The sequence below is a fragment of the Pleuronectes platessa genome, chromosome 8, assembly GCF_947347685.1.
Source record: "Pleuronectes platessa chromosome 8, fPlePla1.1, whole genome shotgun sequence".
Lineage (NCBI taxonomy): Eukaryota > Metazoa > Chordata > Actinopteri > Pleuronectiformes > Pleuronectidae > Pleuronectes > Pleuronectes platessa.
Window position 1 is genome coordinate 25343294 of NC_070633.1, and position 20376 is coordinate 25363669.

Consider the following 20376-nt stretch of genomic DNA (forward strand, 5'->3'; position numbering starts at 1 on the left):
ACCGCAAATTCCAAAACTAATATTGGACTAGTAACAGAATCATGGGGATTGGTCAATTAAGCACATTCAAGATTATTATGATTCAAGTGATCTCTTGCACACCCTAGTTTACCTGCACATTGTTTCTCTATCCAATTGACAGGGACAGGGATATTGTTTTTCTCTGCGTATTCAAATGCCAGTTCAAGGCACTTAACTGGAGCAAGGCCATGGAACTGGTCAGCTAGTTGTTTCAAGTGTTTGGCAAGCTCCTCCTCCATCTCATCTGTGAATATTCTCTTTACCTCAGCTACTGCACCCCAGGCTACTGATTTTACTTTCCCTTTCTCTTTTTTCTTTCATGAATCTTTTGAGGGTTGTCTTATCAATATTTTTATCCCTTCCAGTTTTTTTTAAGGACTTCTTTCATTGCATGACCTCAGCGGCTGCACTCTCCATCTCTGCGAGGGGTGTTTGGCCCCAGGTTGTCTTCCTGGTGTATAGTTTCTTGGCATGATGGCTTTTCTACAGTGTGTATGAAATTAAAAATAAAACATATATAATATAATAATACATTAAAAAACCTTAAAGACTAAACTTAACTTGTGCTTCATGTCTCACTTTACCCCACAGCATTTGTCCAACTTTACCCCACAGCCAACATTTTAGAAAAAACATCATCACTTATCAATTCAGGTTAATCTTCAGCTAGCATCAATCACATGGTTTTATATGTTGGAAGTTCATCAACATGTATGATATAAGTTTTTCTACCTTATTCAATTTGTTTTGCCACAACAGTTGATTAAGTTCAAACCAAGAGAATTTACTTTTACATGCAAAAAACACATTTTTGTGAAAAAACATAATTACCACAGCATCAGCACCAACTTATCCTTCATGGCAAGGGGGGGATGGGAGGGGCTTGAAAACATAATGATCACATGACCACAAATGTGTTCCGTTGCCTAGATACAGGGGGTGACTTTATATTTACATTAGGTAGCAGGTCCGTTTTACGTAGGCCGCCATGTTTTTTACAGTAGCCCAGACTGGACAACCTTAACCCCTTTGAGCTGTTTGACTTTATGTGGAAGGTTGAAGTGAGGGGTGTTCCACTGCAACATGCTACTTCACCACTAGATGTCACTAAAGTCTACACACTGCACCTTTAATATTTTTTTAGATGAGGAAGTGTGCATCTTACTGAATCAGGGGTTGTGTGTGGATGCTGGACATATAACGGTCGCCTCATTATGGCCCCTGATTTGGAAACATCCTGGATCACCCACCACCCAATTGTGACATGAGCGTGTCGACAATAAACCATCAAGTCTAAAGTTTCCAGGCTACAGTATAAACCTTCTGCAGAGAGTGGCCAGTGGCCTGGGACGACCTCTGCAGCTCTGCACCTGATTCATAAACGTCCTTCTCCTGGATGTACCAGCTGCCTGACACGCGGTGAGTGTTTACAGATCTACACTGGGGCAGGAGAGGTGTGCGGCGCCGCAGCAGCCGCGCAGCTTTGTGACGCGGACATTTGTCCCTGGTTATGAGACGTGTTTTGTAAGGACTCAGATTTTGTAACAGAGCGACTGTGTCTCCTCGTCTCTCCCGCACCTCGGCGTCCCTGAAGCGGATCTCTAATAACAAACCCACGGTCCGCTAGTGAGCTAACGCTAGCTGACACACCATGTTGCCAGCTAGCAGATACTCCAGTCGAGGTATGTCTGCTGTTAGCATTGTTAGCTAAAGTATTTTTGAGTATGTTTTGGTGCTGAAAGTTGCTTTGCTAATTACCAACAGTGTTGTTAGCTCACTTATTCACACACAGGTTTTAATTTAGAGGCTGAATAATCTATTATTATATTGGACATTGGTTCAAAACAGCCCAAACAGTCCAGCTTGTGTTAGCATTATGCTAACATGTAGGTGAAAGTTGAACCAGTGTGTGGGTCACATACAATGTGTCCTTGTCCCGGGTTAAATGGCCCGTTCACACGTGTTTCATGTATTCACTAACCCTGTCACTGACTTGTTGTTATTGTTAAAGTTTGTGTGATGTTATAATGATTTTAACCTGTAGCAGGGAGCTTGAAATTAGCTTAGCAGCAGTCACACATATAGCTTAGCTAGCTAGCATGGTGCCAGTGCTGCAGCTTCATGTTATTCTCACCACGTTAGCCACTAAAATAGCTGTTAAGCTTGTTTCTGTCACGTGCTTACTACAGTGTCATATGGTTGAATGCATTATGTCACCTCTTTGAACCGCTACGTGCATTTGTTGTATTTCCCGAGTATCTTATCACAGAAACACTAGATAAGACTGCACCCAGCTGGTAAACACAGCCTGTAAAGTACACAGTCTCAGGTCTGAACTGGTCTGATTGTGTGTTTGCAGCCCACAGGTGCATCAGGGCATTGAAAGCAGTGCAGACGGAGCATGCTGCCCCTCAGCTGTACACAACACTACACAGCAGGTCCTGCTCCTCGGTGTCAGCGCCCCGCATCACAACACACTACACAATCCACCCCAGGGAGAAGGACCAGAGATGGGAAGGTAAGATATGTCACTTGGGCTTTCTGCCTCATGATCAATGCACCGTTGAGTGATCCAGTTCAATCTCATTAATATTTCTGATGTGTAGGTTCAGGAGTAGTAATTCAGTTATTCTTCAATTTTACCCCAGAGTAAATTTCTCAGGGAAACTCATAAAACATCTTCGATCAAATCACTACACGTCTCCTTTTGAGAACCTCCTGTAATATTTGGTATCATGGTGTTATAGGCTTGGTTAGTAAGTTGTTGATTTCCCCTTCATGTCCCAATTGATCAATAAATAAAGTTGTCTTGGGGAAATAAGCCTGTGGCCCTTGCACAACTGTAATAAACACAACTAAAGATATTTATTTAACTATGAATAAAGATTATTATATCATTGGAACTACATAAAGTTATTCACTGTTGAACTTGTCTGAAAATAACCGACCTTCCTGCCCGCGCTCTCCCTGCACATGACCAGAGTCTTCAACCAGGAAGCCAAACACTTCAGTCCCGGACTATTGCACACCGAGTCTGAATGTATTACCTCTCTCCTTCATCGATAGCCTCCCTTAATATTTCCCTCTCATGTTCTGATTCATTCCCAGGGATGGAAATGGAGCGGTTTGCCGACGAGGCGGATGTGGTGATCGTCGGTGGGGGCCCTGCCGGCCTTTCGGCAGCCATTCGTCTGAAGCAGCTAGCCAACGAACACGAGAAGGAGCTGCGGGTGTGCCTTGTGGAGAAGGCCTCTCAGATCGGAGCACACACTCTGTCCGGAGCTTGTCTGGAGCCCACGGCACTCGATGAGCTCTTTCCTGATTGGAAGGAACGAGGCGTGAGTCTGGTTTAATATTTCTTCTTGTGGGATCTAGGTATTTACAAAGATGCTGATCTTTGTTGTGTATTATATCTTTTGTGACTGTACAGTATATGTTTATCCAGGCATGTAGTACTGTTTATTCATCATCATCTGCATACACATACACTGGCTATTTGTATGCTAATATTGGGGAATGTATTTATTTGAATAGCAAAGCGTGTGATTGGATTGTAATTTTATTTATTGATAATCACAAATCCTTGTGAGCTCTCAGTAACACACATTTTGTCCTCAACTCAGGCCCCTCTGAACACTCCAGTGACTGAAGATGTGTTCAGCATTTTAACAGAGAAACACAGAATCCCAGTCCCCATATTGCCAGGTAAATAAAACACTACTGGATTGTCGTGTTGATGTCATGGTTTCAGTCGGAGATAACGACCGGTATGAGTTATTTACATTAGCAAACAGACATTTTGTGTATCTAAAGTGATGGAGAGAAAGATGCAATGATCTCTGAAGGCCCAACACACATTATTGACCAATTATAATCAGTTTAGAACATATTTGTAATCCATATGGTCAAAAGGAAGATCTCAGAAGGATTATTTAAATGGTTTAAAGATAAATCTATTTGTTTTTATTTTAATAAAGCAGAACTCTGGCAGCTCTCAAAATCTGGCATCACATGTCACATCTTCATAAAACACTGTCACCCTCAGCAGTGTTGATTTTCTGAGTGCATGATTTTTCTGCCTTGTATAGGACTGCCCATGGGGAACCATGGTAACTACATTGTGAGGCTGGGGAACTTTGTGCGTTGGCTGGGGGAGCAGGCCGAGGAGCTCGGAGTGGAGCTGTACCCGGGTTACGCTGCAGCTGAGGTGAGACCGCCCTCCAATTTCTTTGATGTACTGAATATTTTACCCCCCCCCCCCCTTTCATCTTATATCTTTATGAAAATGTGCTATAGGTGGTAAGGTTGAGTATATGGTTGTGTAGTCAAGTCAAGAAACCAAGATGAGATATATTTTGTCAGACTTTTTTTACTTTTTAGTTTCTTTGAATTGGATTAAGAAAGATGAGTCTTTAAGTTTGTAAATTAGTGTTAAATTACCTAATCTAGTTTTTATAATTAATCAAAGAATGATGGAACATTGCTTTAAACCCTTGAGTCATTTTATTTAAAAACGTTACCAGTTCCTACCCCTCAAATTCAAATGTTAAATTTTATCTGTCTCATTTTGTCAAGGTTTTGTTCCATGAAGATGGAAGTGTGAAAGGAATTGCCACTAATGATGTAGGCATCGCCAAGGATGGTTCACCAAAGGTACCTCTTTTTTATTTAATAACATTTCATTCAAAATAATTGTTTCACTGTTGTTGTTTTTTGAGCTCTTGGGCTAAATCTTTAACTATTTATTAAAAATAAAAGTACAAATTCCATAAATTGATTAGTTTAAAGTCAGTATCTTTTATAATATACACACGAAAAGCTTAGATACACAAAGGCTTTAGAAAATAATTATTAAAACTAATATAAAAAAAAAACTAATATGACCCAACAGACTTTGTGCGACATTAGATGACATTTTAGTTCCTGTTAATCAGTCCCTGGCATTTACTTTTAATGAGATCACACAAGTCATGATGAGATGGAAAGCCATTATTAACCAGGTAGCGACATGTAGTCCATCATGTCCCTCAGCCAAGTTTCTGCAAGAAGTTACAACATTAAAATCAGCAAATTTAATGCAGGGACCATTTTATGAGAAAAATAACGTGAAGTCTGAACCTGGGATTATAAATGTAGGTTTAGATGTTTTTGGAACAGGTGTCTTTTTTCAGTTTTTGCCCATTATATCAATTTTTGTTTTGTCTTCATGAAATGTCTTCATGCCTCCTTTTCCTCTCGTCCCTCAGGATGTCTTTGAGCGGGGAATGGAGCTCCATGCTAAAGTCACGCTGTTCGGTGAGGGCTGTCATGGCCACTTGGCCAAGCAGCTCTACAGGCAATTCAACCTGCGTGAGAACTGTGAACCCCAGACCTACGCCATCGGCCTGAAGGAGGTAAACAACACGTACCACATCAAGATAAAGTCAGAGAAACTGGTATCCCACTCCCCCCCCCTTTAATCTGGTTTATCTGATCATTCGTAATGAGGAATGTCCATCCTGAGTAATCAGACTGGAGATTCATCATCACAATCACCATAAAGTAAACTGTGTTGTCCCTGATGCGTCTGGGTTGTGCAGAGTTAAATGTGCAACTGTAGTTACACAAAAACATTAAACCACATAAATATATCATCTATATCTCCTAGATATGTGTTGGTTTGTTAAAAGAAACCAACATTTTATTCTTTAATGAAAACCCAAACAGTGTCAAAGCCAAATGTAGTTGATGCTGATTTTAAATAAATAGAAATTTATGAAATGTATTCTGCCTTTTGGCAACTTTTGTCCGCTCTGTGAATTTTTTCCAGGTGTGGGCGATTGATGAGAAGAAGTGGAGGCCAGGCCGAGTGGAGCATTCTGTGGGCTGGCCCCTGAACAGGAACACGTACGGAGGATCCTTCCTGTATCACCTGAACGAAGGAGAACCACTGGTGGCACTGGGCTTTGTGGTGAGTTGCTCTGGAGATGTCCTTGTAAACGATATTTAGATGTGACCACTGGAAGTCATGAATACAACAAATGACCAAAGGATAATTATTGAGTTTGTGAAACAGTGACGCTGTGGTAAGATTTTAATCATCAGTGTATATTATTCATTCTGCAGAAGAAATATACATGAAACCTTGAATTTATTCATTGCATTTATCAGTTTAGTCCATTGGGGACACAAGATGATGGTATTCGTGTAATATGTTAACATAATGTTTGTCAGTGTTAGATCTGTTAAAGAGTTTATTTTAAAATGCGGACATTTAACAGGTAAAAAAACATCACACATACAGGGGATTAGCAGTATGAAGTTTCCTCAAACAGTTTGTTTCAGGTCAGACTAAAGTTTTCTGTCTCAATAAACCACAATGTAAAAAGTCTCTCTGTTAAACGAGTCAGTTGGGAGTTTTAACTGGAACCTCACAGGGACACACCACCATAAATCTCCGGCAGCTTTCAAATCCTCTCAGACCAGTGTCAGCGACTTTGGCCCGACATCAGAAGAGCCCCGGTCCCTCCACACATCTCAGTCTTTAATGCTTCTCTAGTGACAAGGTGACCTTGGGCGAGAGCAGAGTCAGTTTGATTTCTTCTCTGCTGACACCAATAAACAAGCTTTCTAAATTAAGATTAAGATTTCTGTTAGCAAACTTCAAACTTGTTGTAGAGACGTCAAAGATGATTAAAGCTGAACCTGATGTGTAATAACCAAGACTCTGGTTTTGACACCGTTTTTAATTAAACACTACAGAACAAGACGTTCGGGAAAATTACAATAATGAATGCAATTCCAGGTACTTGTCTCCTTGGTGTCTCAGACTCATTTGGTTGATTTAATTAGAACGTTTTCTATTTCCCGCTCCAGGTCGGTCTGGACTACAGCAACCCTTACCTGAGTCCCTTCAGAGAGTTCCAGCGCTGGAAGCACCATCCGTTCGTAGCACCAACTCTGGAGGGCGGCACCAGAATCGGATACGGAGCCAGAGCTCTGAACGAGGGGGGGTTACAGGTAATGAACGGAGGACAGTTGCATGGCATTGTGTGTTTGTCTGTCTGAGCAGTGAACCAGCCCTCGCTGTGTCATTAACATCATTAAACAGACCTCATCTAAATTACATGCGGCTCTGTCACTGGGGAAAATAACAAAGATGTACTCCCAGTTCATTTGTTTACATGGTTAGAGACTGTAGCACACAACTCTATTAAAAAAAAAACAGTTTCCCTGAAGGAAATTATGGACTCAATTTATTCCTAGTTGAAAATTCAAGCAAGAACAAAAAGATTTTATTACGTGAAGGCTTCATAGCCACTGGTGTTCGAATTGGGTGTCGACAATCATGGAAATTTCCTGGTATCGGTATCGACTACAACATCTTTGGTTTCATGACACCCCTAGATCACATTAAGATAATGTGAGACAATATAGACAGTTTAAAATAATAGCACCTTATCTGCACTGGGTAACATTTATTCTACATTTGAAACCATCATTGTCAGAAAGTAGAACGTGAGAGTTTGAAAATTGACTCGAACCAACTCCTCTTCCTCTCCAGTCTATCCCAGAGCTGACGTTCCCTGGAGGGCTTCTGATTGGCTGCAGCCCCGGTTTCATGAACGTCCCAAAGATCAAGGGCACCCACACGGCGATGAAGAGCGGCATGCTGGCTGCTGAGGCCATTTTCCCCAAACTCACAGCCGAGAGCCTGGATTCAGCGACAGCAGGTACACAACATCCATTCATAGCCAGGATCGTAGTGATTGACTGTAGGGAAAAAAGAAGAAGAATTATTGCATTCATAAACGTTAGTTCAGGTTTTATGTGCCAGGGATGGAATCCACTTATGCCTAAACTCCAATTCGATTGAGTTGAATACAATTTCAGCTGTGCAGCCCATAACACTGTAGAACAAGAAGGGCACTGAGAGCACAAACCTCCCCCAAGGCTGATTGGCTTTCAGAAGATATTTACAAGAATGTCGGGGGGAAAACACAATATTGTGCTTTGCTAAAGAAAGTATGGAGATGAATCCTATATTTGAGAAGATGCCTTATCTCGATATGTTAAAGAAAGTAATAAAAAAGAATCCGGGATATGTCGGTTTGTCTGCCAAAATGTGAAGAGTTCTTTCTTGGCCCAGGTCCCATGCTTCCATCAAGTGTCATTGAAATGAGTGGTTGTTTTGCATTAACATGCTTTCAATGAAATGGACGAGTGGAAGTTTAGTCTCTACTGAACTTATCTCTTCTACATTTTCAAGTTGAATCATTCTTTTATAAATGTATATTTACCGAGGTCAGGATTACACGAGGCCATGTTGCATAAAACAAGCAGAATAGAAATCTTACTTTTCTTCTCTGTCCTCCCAGGTCTCCATGTGCCTGAGTACGCTGAGGCCTTAAAGAGTTCATGGGTGTGGAAAGAGCTGCGCGCGGTGAGAAACATCCGGCCATCATTCCACAATTACTTCGGCCTGTACGGTGGAATGGCCTACACTGGTATTTTCTACTGGATCTTCCGAGGAAAAGAGCCTTGGACACTCAAACACTGTGGTGAGTGTCAGGGTGCAGAATCAAATAAGCTGCTGTATGAAGGGCTAACAAAGACCTGAGGGAAATGATGGCCGTGAAGAATCTATACTGAACATGAACAGAATAAATATGTTCAATAACAATGCACTGAATAGAAAATTGCACGGGAGGCCTAAAAAGAATGTGACCTCCTGTATTTATATAATCTCATTGGGGAAAAAAAACGTCCGTTGCTTTCTTACTCTATTGATTCTTATATGAATGCAGCCTTTCCATGTAAACACGGTCTATAAGGAATAAAGCTCCAAGTGAAGCCTGTGTGGCGTTCATGGCCCCAGGCGACTGTGGAAAGAATTCTTATATGTACAGTGCATCAGAAAATCCTTTCACCGTGTTTGTCTGTGCTGCTGATGAGCCGCACAATGCCAGCGGGTTCCCTTCAGGTGAGGTATGAGGTCGTCTTATCGCAGGCAGAGAAAAACCAACATTTCATAACCGGGCTCCGCTCCATCTGTCTCAGGCCTTGATGCAGACCAGCTGAAACCGGCGAAGGATTGTACACCCATTGAGTATCCCAAGCCCGACGGCAAGATAAGCTTCGACCTGCTGTCCTCTGTGGCGCTGAGTGGCACCAATCACGAGGGGGACCAGCCGGCCCATCTGACCCTGAAGGATGACAGCGTTCCAGTTTCCAGGAATCTGGCCATATACGACGGGCCCGAGCAGCGCTTCTGCCCCGCAGGTAACTCCCTCACCAGAGCTGAGAAGCATCACACATATGATCTATAATACATGAGTTATTCTTTTATTCTCCCTGATTGTTTTTGTGGCACAAGTCACAAGTAAAAAGAAACTTAAAAAAGTGTGTAAGTCCAGGTTCAGCGAGGTTAACCACAGTTTGATTTGGAGACGAGTTTTGAAAGAAGGCCAAGTGGCAAACAATCAAGGTACAATAACAGAGCAAACACTTGAATGTTCAGCCGGGTGCAGCAGTTTGGAGAAGTTCTCTGTTCCATTTGGACAGATTCAGGAAATGAGGGATCGGAAACATTTGATCTCTTATATACCCTGAAATAACTGGGCTGGAATAATGGCTGATTTCTAGAGGTGTGACTTTTTTTTCTCCCACTTTAAACTTATTTTGTGGTTGGATGTAAAAAGAGTTATTGCTGTAGAAATGATCTGCAAATGATTAAAACTTTCCCTGGCTTCACACACGATCTCCAGACAAATGCTTATGCTTGATTGCTGCAACAGCCTTTGTTCAGAACCATTATCTTTCATTCATGCCCACAACGATGTGCTGGCGTTTTTTATCAATAGGAGAAAAGCGAGCGAGGGGACTGAGGCGAGCCGACTGTGCTGTCTCGGGTTATTGTCTGTGTTCCCCCGCAGCAGTTGTGATTGAAGAGCTGAGCTCTGTATTCTGTCTCAGACACGGGAACAGCTTGAATCCTGTGGAAACTTGATTGAAGGTTAATGACGTGTGGTCAGCAGCTATGCTAGCGTGGACACGGAGAAGCCAAATGCAGCGAGACAGTGTCTGGTCCACAGAGGTGAGCGCTGATGAAGAGCTGAAGAGATTGGATACAGCAGCACAGTATCTGAAACTGTAGCAGTGAACAAACTCCATTCACACAACAGCTTTGTTTTTGTTCCCCTGGGATAATGTGTGGGGGGGGGGGAGATCGGTACATCTGTAGTCTTTTCATTTCCAGAGCAGAACTTGTACCGTTTGTTGTTGTCAGAGGTAAATCTATTGTAAATCGTGTAGAAACCTTTTAATCGATAATTATTTGCTATACATTGTCGAGAGGATCCTGCAGACGAGGCTACATCTAGAAAGAATCTATGAATTTCTATATATCTAATGCCCTGCTAATGCAAAGTGATGTTTTAAAATGCTTTCTACTAGTTTTGATAGATTTAACAATATCTTCAAACTTGTGATTTCAAACATTCAGAAAGGCAGCCTCCCTTTGTGATCTGTGAAAGATGTGCGTCTCATCACGTTCAATCAAAATGTCCTACTTTCAAAAAGTGGGATTTTTCAAAGCCTTCCACAATCAACTGCACCGTCTCTCATGTAGATGTCTGGTCGCTGTGGGGAGGGGGGGGGGGGGGGGGGGGGGTGGGGGGGGGGGGGGGGCAGCAGCAGTCACGCCTGCTGTTCAGCTGTAGGATACAAAGCCCTGAGCTGCTTATTTAGGTGGAAAAATCAGTACCACATGAAACCAAGCAAAAGTTTTGACAATAAAAGGCAATGGTGATGCATCTTTGTCTCTTGAGTAGAAAATAAACCCTGTGGTGGCTGAGAAGTTTGTCAAAAGAAAGAACAAACATGAATGTGGAGCACATGCGACCACCAAGGCTCAATATCCCCCTTTAAATTCAATGAAGAGGAACCAAATGACACAATATGTCAGATGTATCTCTGATTTAATCCCCATCCATAAATCATTTCTCTGAGAAAACAGTGAAAAAGTCAGACACCATATCTTGCACCGTTGAAGTGAAAAGTTAAACTTCAATAGGCTCTTTCGTGGATCGTTCCCTTCCACCAAGTTTAGAGGAAATCTGTTTTTATGCCATCTTGCTTACAAAAACTAAAACCAACGAACAGACGGATGAAAACACATCGTCTTTAAGTAGTTATAATAATGGTATATTACTTGTTTACAGCATTATGACATATTCAACCGTGACAGTATTCAAGCAGCTGTCGACTCACTCGTGCTCCTTCACCGTTTGGAACCAGTTCATCAATAAGACATCAAGCAATCGTCTGTTCTGTCCTTACTGGTCAACCCGGTTCCTTTGGACCTGTTCTCTAACCAGTTTACTCTCTATTTAACGAACCGTCCCAGGTGTGTACGAGTACGTTCCAGTGGAAACAGGAGACGGGATGCGGTTGCAGATCAACGCTCAGAACTGTGTCCACTGCAAGACCTGCGACATCAAGGACCCGAGCCAGAACATCAACTGGGTCGTGCCCGAAGGCGGCGGCGGACCCGCCTACAACGGAATGTGAACCTCAGGAGTTTTATTTAATGTTTTGTCTCGACTGTAAGTACAAAGACACATTCAGGATTACTGTCTGCAGCGGATGTGCCGAAGTGGGGAAAATAATCTATGTAGCTGGTTTTGAGTTTAAATATAAGTAATAAAATATCAAAAAGTACGAAAAGCAGTATTTTGCTGTTGAAATTCAAGTGTTTTGGGTCGGAGGTTTTGAAACAGATTCAGGATCATAATAAAACTCACGTGGAAGCAGAGATCACTCAGTTCCTGGATGATTCTCTCAATATCCACAACAACATGGGCATTTAACAGTTAAAAACTTGAGTTTCTTTTTAAAGAAGTACTTGATCAGCTGTCATAGATAATATATTTCCTTCAAGATCTGTATAGGGTGTTTTTAAAATCAGGCTTATTGCAGTGATGCACCGATCTTAGTGATATTGATTCAAAACAGCTGGACCGGGAATCTGTGACACTACGACCAATATATATATGAACATATTGACATGTTATTTAAGCCTGACGCTGCCTTACACACATGAAAGATCCCAGTTTTTGTATTGAATCAATAAAACTAAAAACCATGTCAGATCGGTGCAACCGTGTTTTATTTTAGGATCACATAGTAAAGGTCCACACAGTATTGTACAAATATCAAAAATATGACAGGAATGAATAAAGAACACATGGCTGCTCTCCCGTTTGATTTATTGACATCTTTAAAAAAAAAACCACTCATGATCTACTGGCCGTGTCAGCGAGCACGGATTCAACATTATCTTTATTATCGTCTTTCAGACCCCAGAAAGTTTTAATCCAGTTTCTCAGAGCAGTGGAGTCAAACTTTTCATTACAGTGATAAAACTTGTCATAATGATAACAGGTCAAAACTTACAACCGTCATTCCTTCATTGGAATACACACACACACACGCACAGAGAGAAAAGTGGCGACTGGAGAATAAGAGAAAGCCTGTCAACTTAAACACACAGCACATTTTCACCTGGTTACACACTTAAATCTTTGCCAGTGCACCATCTGTATAGATGATTTTCAAATGTTGATTAAAAACTAATTGCATCATTGGGTGAAATGTTCATGCAAACATCTTAGCGTAGATCTTCTTCTCTTTCTCCTTCTCCTCCTGGATCTTCAGCTGCACTCGCCTCAGCTCGTTGTTGATCGCTGTCGAGACAAAAATCAGTTTCATTCAGTTGATTAAACAATCGAATCACTTCTGGTTTGTATGAGATATTTGTTTTTGGTCCACTTTGGAACTTTCTGCCTCTTTCTGCTCGCTGTCTGTTTCGTTTTAAGGAAAGCTTGCTCCCTAAGACACAGGGAGAGCATCAAGCTGTGACGGCTCTTATCTTGTAGCCAGCAGCCAATAAAGTGCATATTAAAATATCAAAAGAGCAGCGTGGCACTTTGAGAGAGATTTGCAGAAGCCGGATTCCACCCTGAGCCCCGGAGCTTTCACGTATTAGAGGAGTATTACTTCTTAACTGTTCCCCTGAACAACCAGTGCAGATGGAATATACGCTACTGCTGAACACGTGAGCTTGTGGTTATAATGTGAAACTGGGAATACAGCTTCAAGGCAGCAGCGACATGGACGAGTAAGTGATGTCGGAGCACTGACTACACTTTGGACTCTGGAGGTACATGTACGTTATTTACAGTCAAGTGAATCTTCACACAAAACACTAACAGTTATACTTTTTGGAGATGTTTGGGGTTCAGACTTCATTTTGGCTTATCTCTATTAACAGCCATCTCCATATGAAGGCAGATGGTTTGGTCAATTTTGCTCCTCACGTGCAACTTTTCGACTGCTCAAACGTGATTGGTCAAAGTAGAAATGAAAACCAGTAGCTTCAATCTTGTCCCTCCTAAACAGCTTCTCCACATTTACACACAGAAAGTGTCTAGAGAATTTAGGAGGCGGGTAACGTGCAGTAGGAAACACAAACATAATGCCAGGAGGGAAATGTCAACATTTTGTCAAGTTAAAGTAACTACAACTAATTAAAATCATCACATCCAATGAAAAATTGTAAATGTCAGCACACGCATCACAACTCATGAATGCTGAGCTTTCAGAAAACTTTACAACGATGGGAATTCCACAAGAGGGAGGTGTTGTGCTGATTTCTTGTTACCGAGGTAAATGTCATTATTTGACGGCAGCAAAAATCCTCCAAGCCAGTAGAACTACTCCAAAGTAGCAACATATGCTCTTATTAACATTTGAGTGCTCAGCTTTTAACAATCATCTGTTTACGCCTTAGTATTTACTTGTTCAATTGTTTACCGCACAGGAAGAATTTGTCGTTTTTGAAAGTCACTTACTTGAATATTTGAACGCATCAGTCACTAAACACTGAAGAACTGATTAACCTTCATGTGTCACACTCACTTCACCGACCGGCAGCTGAAGCACTTAGAGCGAGTGTTTCTTTAATCTTATTTGTATTATTTATTTAACCTGACCGATTATCAGTTGGCAGCTAATATCGGCCAATATGAGTCTTTCCCTGCATTTGTTTGACGATATTAACATGGTGCTTGAGTGGATAGCTTGGATCATGCATGTGCTTGAATTGTATATAAACATGTGGAGAAAGGAGGGAAATCTTTGCAGCATGCTTGGCAGGGTAACAAAACAAGGCACAAAGCTGAACAAACAGAAATGTTCCCCACCTTTGTCTTCCGGAGCTATTTTCTGAGCTTGCTTCAGGTCAATCTGTCAAGTGAGAAAACACAGAAAACAGTTTGTGAGCAGATCTGTGCTCAGATTCAACGCACATGGATTCTGTCTGTGTCAGTTTGAAAGAACTCAGAAAGGTTACTTTCATCTGTCAACCAATACTGTACAAAACCGAACATAATCCATCTATACAGACAACAGGACGTGTACATGTTGAGCTTCTGTTGTACAATATCAGATTTTTTTAAATGGGTCAACAGTCACTTCAGTGACAGAGCTGCTGTTGTTGACGTTACCACGGCTTTGCTGTTTTCCTTTAACCCCTGCCACGCCTGGGCCCTCCGGAAAAGTGCCTTAGTGTTCGCTTGGTCCAGCTCCTGAGCCTGTGAGACACAACAGAAATACACATCAGACACCCCCTCCTCGTTGTGAGTTATTTACTCATTAAGTATGCATCATGTATGCTCTGAGGGTGTATTAAGGTGTAGGAGAGATGGAAAGAGGGATTTGTGCAGCGTCAGCAGTCATCTGGACCGTTATGGTGAAGAAGGAGCTGAGCAAAGCCTTTTGATTTATAAATCAATCTACATTCTGACCTGCAGCCATGAGCTCTGGGTAGTGACCTGATACAAGTGTCTGGTTTCAGCCTTAAATACTAGTAAGTTGTTATTTTGCAGAAATTAAATTATTTCCATACAAGTCAACAATGCACTTGCTTTCATCACTGCCTGCTCAACAGCTCACTGCTCCATGACTGAGCGTTAAATGCTCTTTTAGATCGATTTTTACCAATTTACCATCGGACAGAGCCAGACCAAGCCCCCCCCCCCCCCCCCCCCCCCCCTTTTCAGCCTCTGTGCTCAGCTGAGCCAAGAGGCTGCAGACTGTAGCTTCAGATATAGCGACAGGAGAGTGGTATTGATCTTCCTGTCTAGCACTGTGAAGGCCTACAGTGTTAGAATGGGGGACTTAACAGCACATGAGCGGTGAACCAGTGTTCACCATGTTATTGTGATGCTGTGGCCTGTTACCTCATTGCAGCTCTCCAGGGCCTCCTGCCACAGCTGCATCTTCAGCTTGCATGCTGCCATGTTGAGGAAGCAGCTGAGGGCCACGGGTTTCAGTTTCAGCTGCACCTCCTCCTCCAGCACATCTCCACCCACCTCCAAGTACCTGCAGGGGAACAAATCAGCCTCGTGGTCAGTGACAGCATTGATTAGCCTCACTAGATCAATGGTGCCTGAGCATCGTTAAACCTGAAGTGAATCACAGGTGAAACTGCGGTGGCACGATGAAAGGATCATATTGTGCCTGAAGTCATAAGATGCAGGTTGCCATCAACCTGCTGCTGCTACTTCAGAGTTCAAAATGTCTGCAACATTACATGTATATAACTATATAACCTTTATATAAATAAGCAGTTGCTCAATCACAAAGTGGGTTTTTTGTTTCATAAAAAACTGACTTTCCTCCTGAGAACATAATTTATTCAAACTTGCAGTGAAAACAGATGAAGATTCCTCTCAGGTTAATGATATTCTATAGAGCGACAAGAGAGCAGAAACGACAGACATATGTGTTTGTCTTGTCATTGGACCTCTTATACTAAAGGAAGACAAAGCGTTAAGACGCCTTCGTCATTAAATTCTGTTCACTATTTTAGTTGAAAGGTCTTGGGAGCAGGGCACAATATATATATATATATATATATTTATAAAACGTAATCATCATCATTTCTAACGTTTGGATGACTCTGATTAACTAGTGCCTCTAAGCGTAATTTAAGTGATGTGACTTGGGGTAAACCACACAAACACACAGACACACAAACACTACATTACCTGAGGGATTTGCTGTATTTCTCGACAGCACCTTTCCAGTTTTGACTCTTAAAGAGGTTGTTTCCAATATTCTTCAAATCCTCAGCAACTGTCAGGACTTTATCCACCTGAAAGTGAAAATGCGAGTTTGAATAAATGACTGCTGGCATGAAAAATAGAACTTTCTTATTTTTGCCGTTAGGGCCACGATTTCGATTGGTTGTGTCCGGCACTAAGTTCAGAGTCAGGGCTCAGGTGTGAGAACATGGAGATTGAGACCTGCTCATAACTGCTGATGCTATCTGCCAAACTTTGCCTGTGTCCTTGAAGATCAAAGATCTCACTTACATCTTTAAAGTCGATTTCAGAGTCCTCGGGGAAGTCTGGGTGGGCGTCCCCTGATCCGTCTGCTGGTGCAACGCCCAAGCTGTCCCCTTCCTTATGCTCACCGCAGTCTGCTATGACACATGGCTGCAGAGAGACATTCGAAAAAATGTTAGACGGAAAAAGTGTTATTTATAGAAACAGAAAAGTCTTATTAGCATTCTTAAAAACATAATTAGAGCCCGAGCGACATGTTAGTACTCTTTAAGGAAGAAAATAGGAAATGAAATCAAAACACCACGGTGCGGAAAGCACTAGTATAAATGGCTAATTGACTCTTTTGTGAGGTTAAATGCAAAGTTTGAACAACTGTACGTACTATTTTGGAGTAGAACTTTAAAAGTAATTACCTTTTCAGGGGCATCATCCTTTGTGTCCAGTAACTCCAGCATTTTTACGATACCCATTCCTTTCAACACTTGTCCGAAGACAACGTGCTTTCCATCTAAGTGAGGGGTGGGGACAGTGGTGATGAAGAACTGCGAGCCGTTGGTGTCCGGCCCGGTGTTGGCCATGCTGAGCAGGCCCAGTTTGTCATGCTACATGGAGGGGGAAATAAATCAGAAAAGGATTTTAAATAGAGATGACACATATTTGCAATGGAAATAAGTATAACAGGCACTTATTGCTAATAAAGTAATGTACGTGTTTTAGGAAAAAAACAAAATCCATCCCAGTCCACTTAACAAAATGTAAGTGAGGAGTAGCTAAGTGTTGCTAGTTAACTGAAAAGTAGCTGCTTAGATTGAATCAGTGAAAGGAAACGTGATGTAGAAACCACCATTTAAAAACCACCTGTGGTGGACTCATACAATTGGTTTATATAAAAGGATGAATACATATATAAAAAGGTCAATAGATAGTTTTACCTTGTAGTGGAAGTTTTCATCGTCAAACTTCTCCCCGTAGATGCTCTCTCCACCGGTGCCATTCTGGTTGGAGAAGTCACCTCCTTGGATCATGAACTTCTTGATGACTGCCAAAAACAAATTTACAACAACTCTTAATTTCCAGATTAACCAGACTGAATGCCAGCTTCCTGAAAACATTATTAAAATTCATTTACTTTGCATTTTTAATGATATACTTTCTTATGACGATTAGAAAAAGCCTCAGCAAGTAGTTTTTTTATTCCCTGAATATTTTCTCATTCATCCCCTGTGAAATGCAGCCATATGTAATATATAACTCTATTTATCACAAAGTTGGGTGAACTCCCATCTCAAAGTTTGTTTTGAGTGGCTCACAGGCGAGGGAGGGTTCATGTGTGAGAACTCAAACTTCAAGGTGTCCCTCCGAACTGAAAGGACACGATATAAGCAGATGTGAGGTTTACGTACTTCGGTGGAACGGGCATCCTTTGAAGTGCATCGGCTTCCCGGTCGATTTGCCGATTCCTTTTTCTCCAGTGCACAGAGCCCGAAAGTTCTCCGCAGTCTTCGGGGTGATATCGGCAAACAGCTCAAAAACTATTCGGCCGGCTGTGGACAGAAAACACAAAGTTTAGTTACAGATTCGGAACAACTCAAACCACCAACAATATATTCTACCCGAGTGCAGTCTGCACCACGTTATCACAAACCGACAGGTGATAAATCAGAGGAAAGGCCGACCTAAAGTGGAAAAATATGAGGTTGGGCCACGACGAGCTGCCGGAACAGCCTTGACATTTATTCGACAAGTCATTACAACTTTAATGGAGGAATGGAAACCCCTTTTCAACACATTCACCCACCAGCATGTAGAGAGCATAGTGAAGAACGGCCTCATCCAACCATATCACATATCTCTATAGATAACAGTCCAGGTTATACTTTCGAATGGGCATTCATCTTTATAGTGAGAGGTTTATGCCCGGCAGCCCTATGGTTAAATAAATCAAACCTCAACACATGTAATCGTTCACATGGGACTGGGGAATAAAATCATTTTCATCAAAATGTCATCATCATAACATGGCAAAAGTCAGATATATGAATATGATATTTAACAATACATAACTCATATACCTCTGATTTGTAAGATGTTTAGGTTTTTGTCATTCTCTGACAACAAAGAAGAGTCTAAAGCCAAAACCTTCACTCAGGAGGTAAAAATTCCCTCTTTAAACGTAACAGAAACAAACAATGTGACGTGTATCATGATAATTATCGATATCCTCCGATGGAGTCCTGCACTGACGATCGCCTGAGGAACCCGAGCGTGGTCTTTGTCCCCTGAAGCTCCTGTGATCTTCTAAATCAAAGTCTCTGAGATCCTTGCATCCTCTCTCCATCTTGTTTTGGAATCAGAACGAGTGAATGAGCCTGATCCCCATTTTAAATGTAAGAGTATAAACCACTCAGTTACACAGAGTGCACTTCATTCATTGTGTGTCTCCACTCATTCATCCTGGGGTTCCTCTTTTATTGTACCTGCACCTTCACATGGAGCAAATTATAGATTAATGTTGTCTTTACCAAATTAAAAAGGTGTATTAGGATATTTAAATAGTCCAAAATCACTATAATAACCTGATTATCCCAATAGCAAAGAACAGGCCCATCCAAGCTGCAGCAACATAATAAAAATCAAATTGGTGATGTTTAGACGAGTCAAATAAAAGTTGCTGAATAACCAACACAAGCGATTGTCAATCCCAGACTTCAGTATTGTGTTACGGTGGACAATGGCTGAATTAAGAAGTCTACGAGGAAACCACACGTGGTTCATTCAGACAAGCAACACATACAAATACTACACAACTTAAAGCTGAACTCACGATATAAGCACGAGTGAGCTGCTACTTGAACCGACAACTACGTGTCCGTGAGAGGTTTATTATCACGTTATAACATTTGTGTCTGTTCCTTAAATGACTCAGGTTCTCCTGGGTGGTGCTAAGCTAACGAGGCTAGCGGCTGCAGAGCTGTGTAAGCTAACAGTGATTAAATGAAAGGCTGGTGCTGACCTCTTGCTCCGTCAACATCTACATCGAAGAAGACTCGGGGGTTCTCCGGGTTCGAAGGCTTCTCGGCCGGCGCTGTGTGAGACATGTTTAAAATAATGACTGGACCACTTCACTCACTTGTTCCGGCTAGCCTAGCTAAAGGCTAATTACTTCCGGTTGTAGAACTTCACAGTAAAAGCCTACCGGGGTGGGGGGACGGTGTGAATAACGTAGGAATACGTTTATTATTTAATAATAACTATTGTATTGGAGATTAAATAAACAATAATGATGCAAATTATAATCACACAGCAAACTGTTTGGTGTTTATCTAAAGTATAAAATCGAGGCTGTGTCCGGGCTGCGTTCACTTACAATTAGACTTCCGGTCATTGAAGGATGATTAATAAATAGAGGGAGGTTTTTGTTTATTGAACACATTTACCAATGTTAATATAAATGAAATCTGTGGATAAAACGTTAAAATTCTCACAGGATATTTGACTTTATGATCATCATCAGTGATAATAAAGCCTCTGTTCCTGCAGGTTGGGTTTTACATACACCAAGTATAGAATACTGCATTTTTTTTAATTGACTCGCCAGAAGAGTAATGTTTCTTCCTACAGATAATTGGCTAATTAATATTTTTAATACACAAACTGCCAACTTAGCCTTTTGCACATCAATCTGTTTTTACAAAATACATATCCCCCTTTTTTTTATCTAACAGACCATTAAGCAGCCACAAAACAGTAGAAAATGAGTGATCGAATTTTCTACACCTTTGTTTTAAGATTGGCTCCTCCCCCACTGCATAACGTACAGTCTACTTTCCACAGTCTGATCTCAGCTAAGCACACAGGGATCTTTGCTTATTAGATGGGTTGTATACAAAAGAGTTATCTGTACCATGTTCAGTGTTTATCATTATGAGAACATGCAGCTTTTGTTTAGTCCATATGTCGTCCA

General features: G+C 41.5%; 2 protein-coding genes across 2 annotated transcripts; one reads left to right on the forward strand and one right to left on the reverse strand.

The window, feature by feature from the left end:
• The first annotated feature begins 1462 nt into the window (after positions 1 to 1462).
• Positions 1463 to 12256, forward strand: etfdh (electron transfer flavoprotein dehydrogenase). Its single transcript, XM_053428874.1, has 13 exons — positions 1463 to 1703; positions 2381 to 2539; positions 3130 to 3359; positions 3645 to 3726; positions 4110 to 4228; positions 4597 to 4674; positions 5268 to 5414; positions 5831 to 5971; positions 6877 to 7020; positions 7565 to 7733; positions 8379 to 8561; positions 9061 to 9282; positions 11408 to 12256. The coding sequence occupies exons 1-13, from the start codon at positions 1673 to 1675 to the stop codon at positions 11569 to 11571; spliced, it is 1869 nt and encodes a 622-aa protein (XP_053284849.1). The 5' UTR covers positions 1463 to 1672; the 3' UTR covers positions 11572 to 12256.
• ppid (peptidylprolyl isomerase D) lies at positions 11906 to 19572 on the reverse strand. Its single transcript, XM_053428875.1, has 10 exons — positions 19426 to 19572; positions 17816 to 17956; positions 17345 to 17451; positions 16826 to 17014; positions 16440 to 16562; positions 16113 to 16219; positions 15303 to 15444; positions 14568 to 14654; positions 14265 to 14307; positions 11906 to 12746 (listed from the first exon to the last, which is right to left on the reverse strand). Exons 1-10 carry the CDS (start codon positions 19508 to 19510, stop codon positions 12658 to 12660), a joined length of 1113 nt encoding a protein of 370 aa, XP_053284850.1. The 5' UTR covers positions 19511 to 19572; the 3' UTR covers positions 11906 to 12657.
• Between the last annotated feature and the right edge of the window lie 804 nt (positions 19573 to 20376).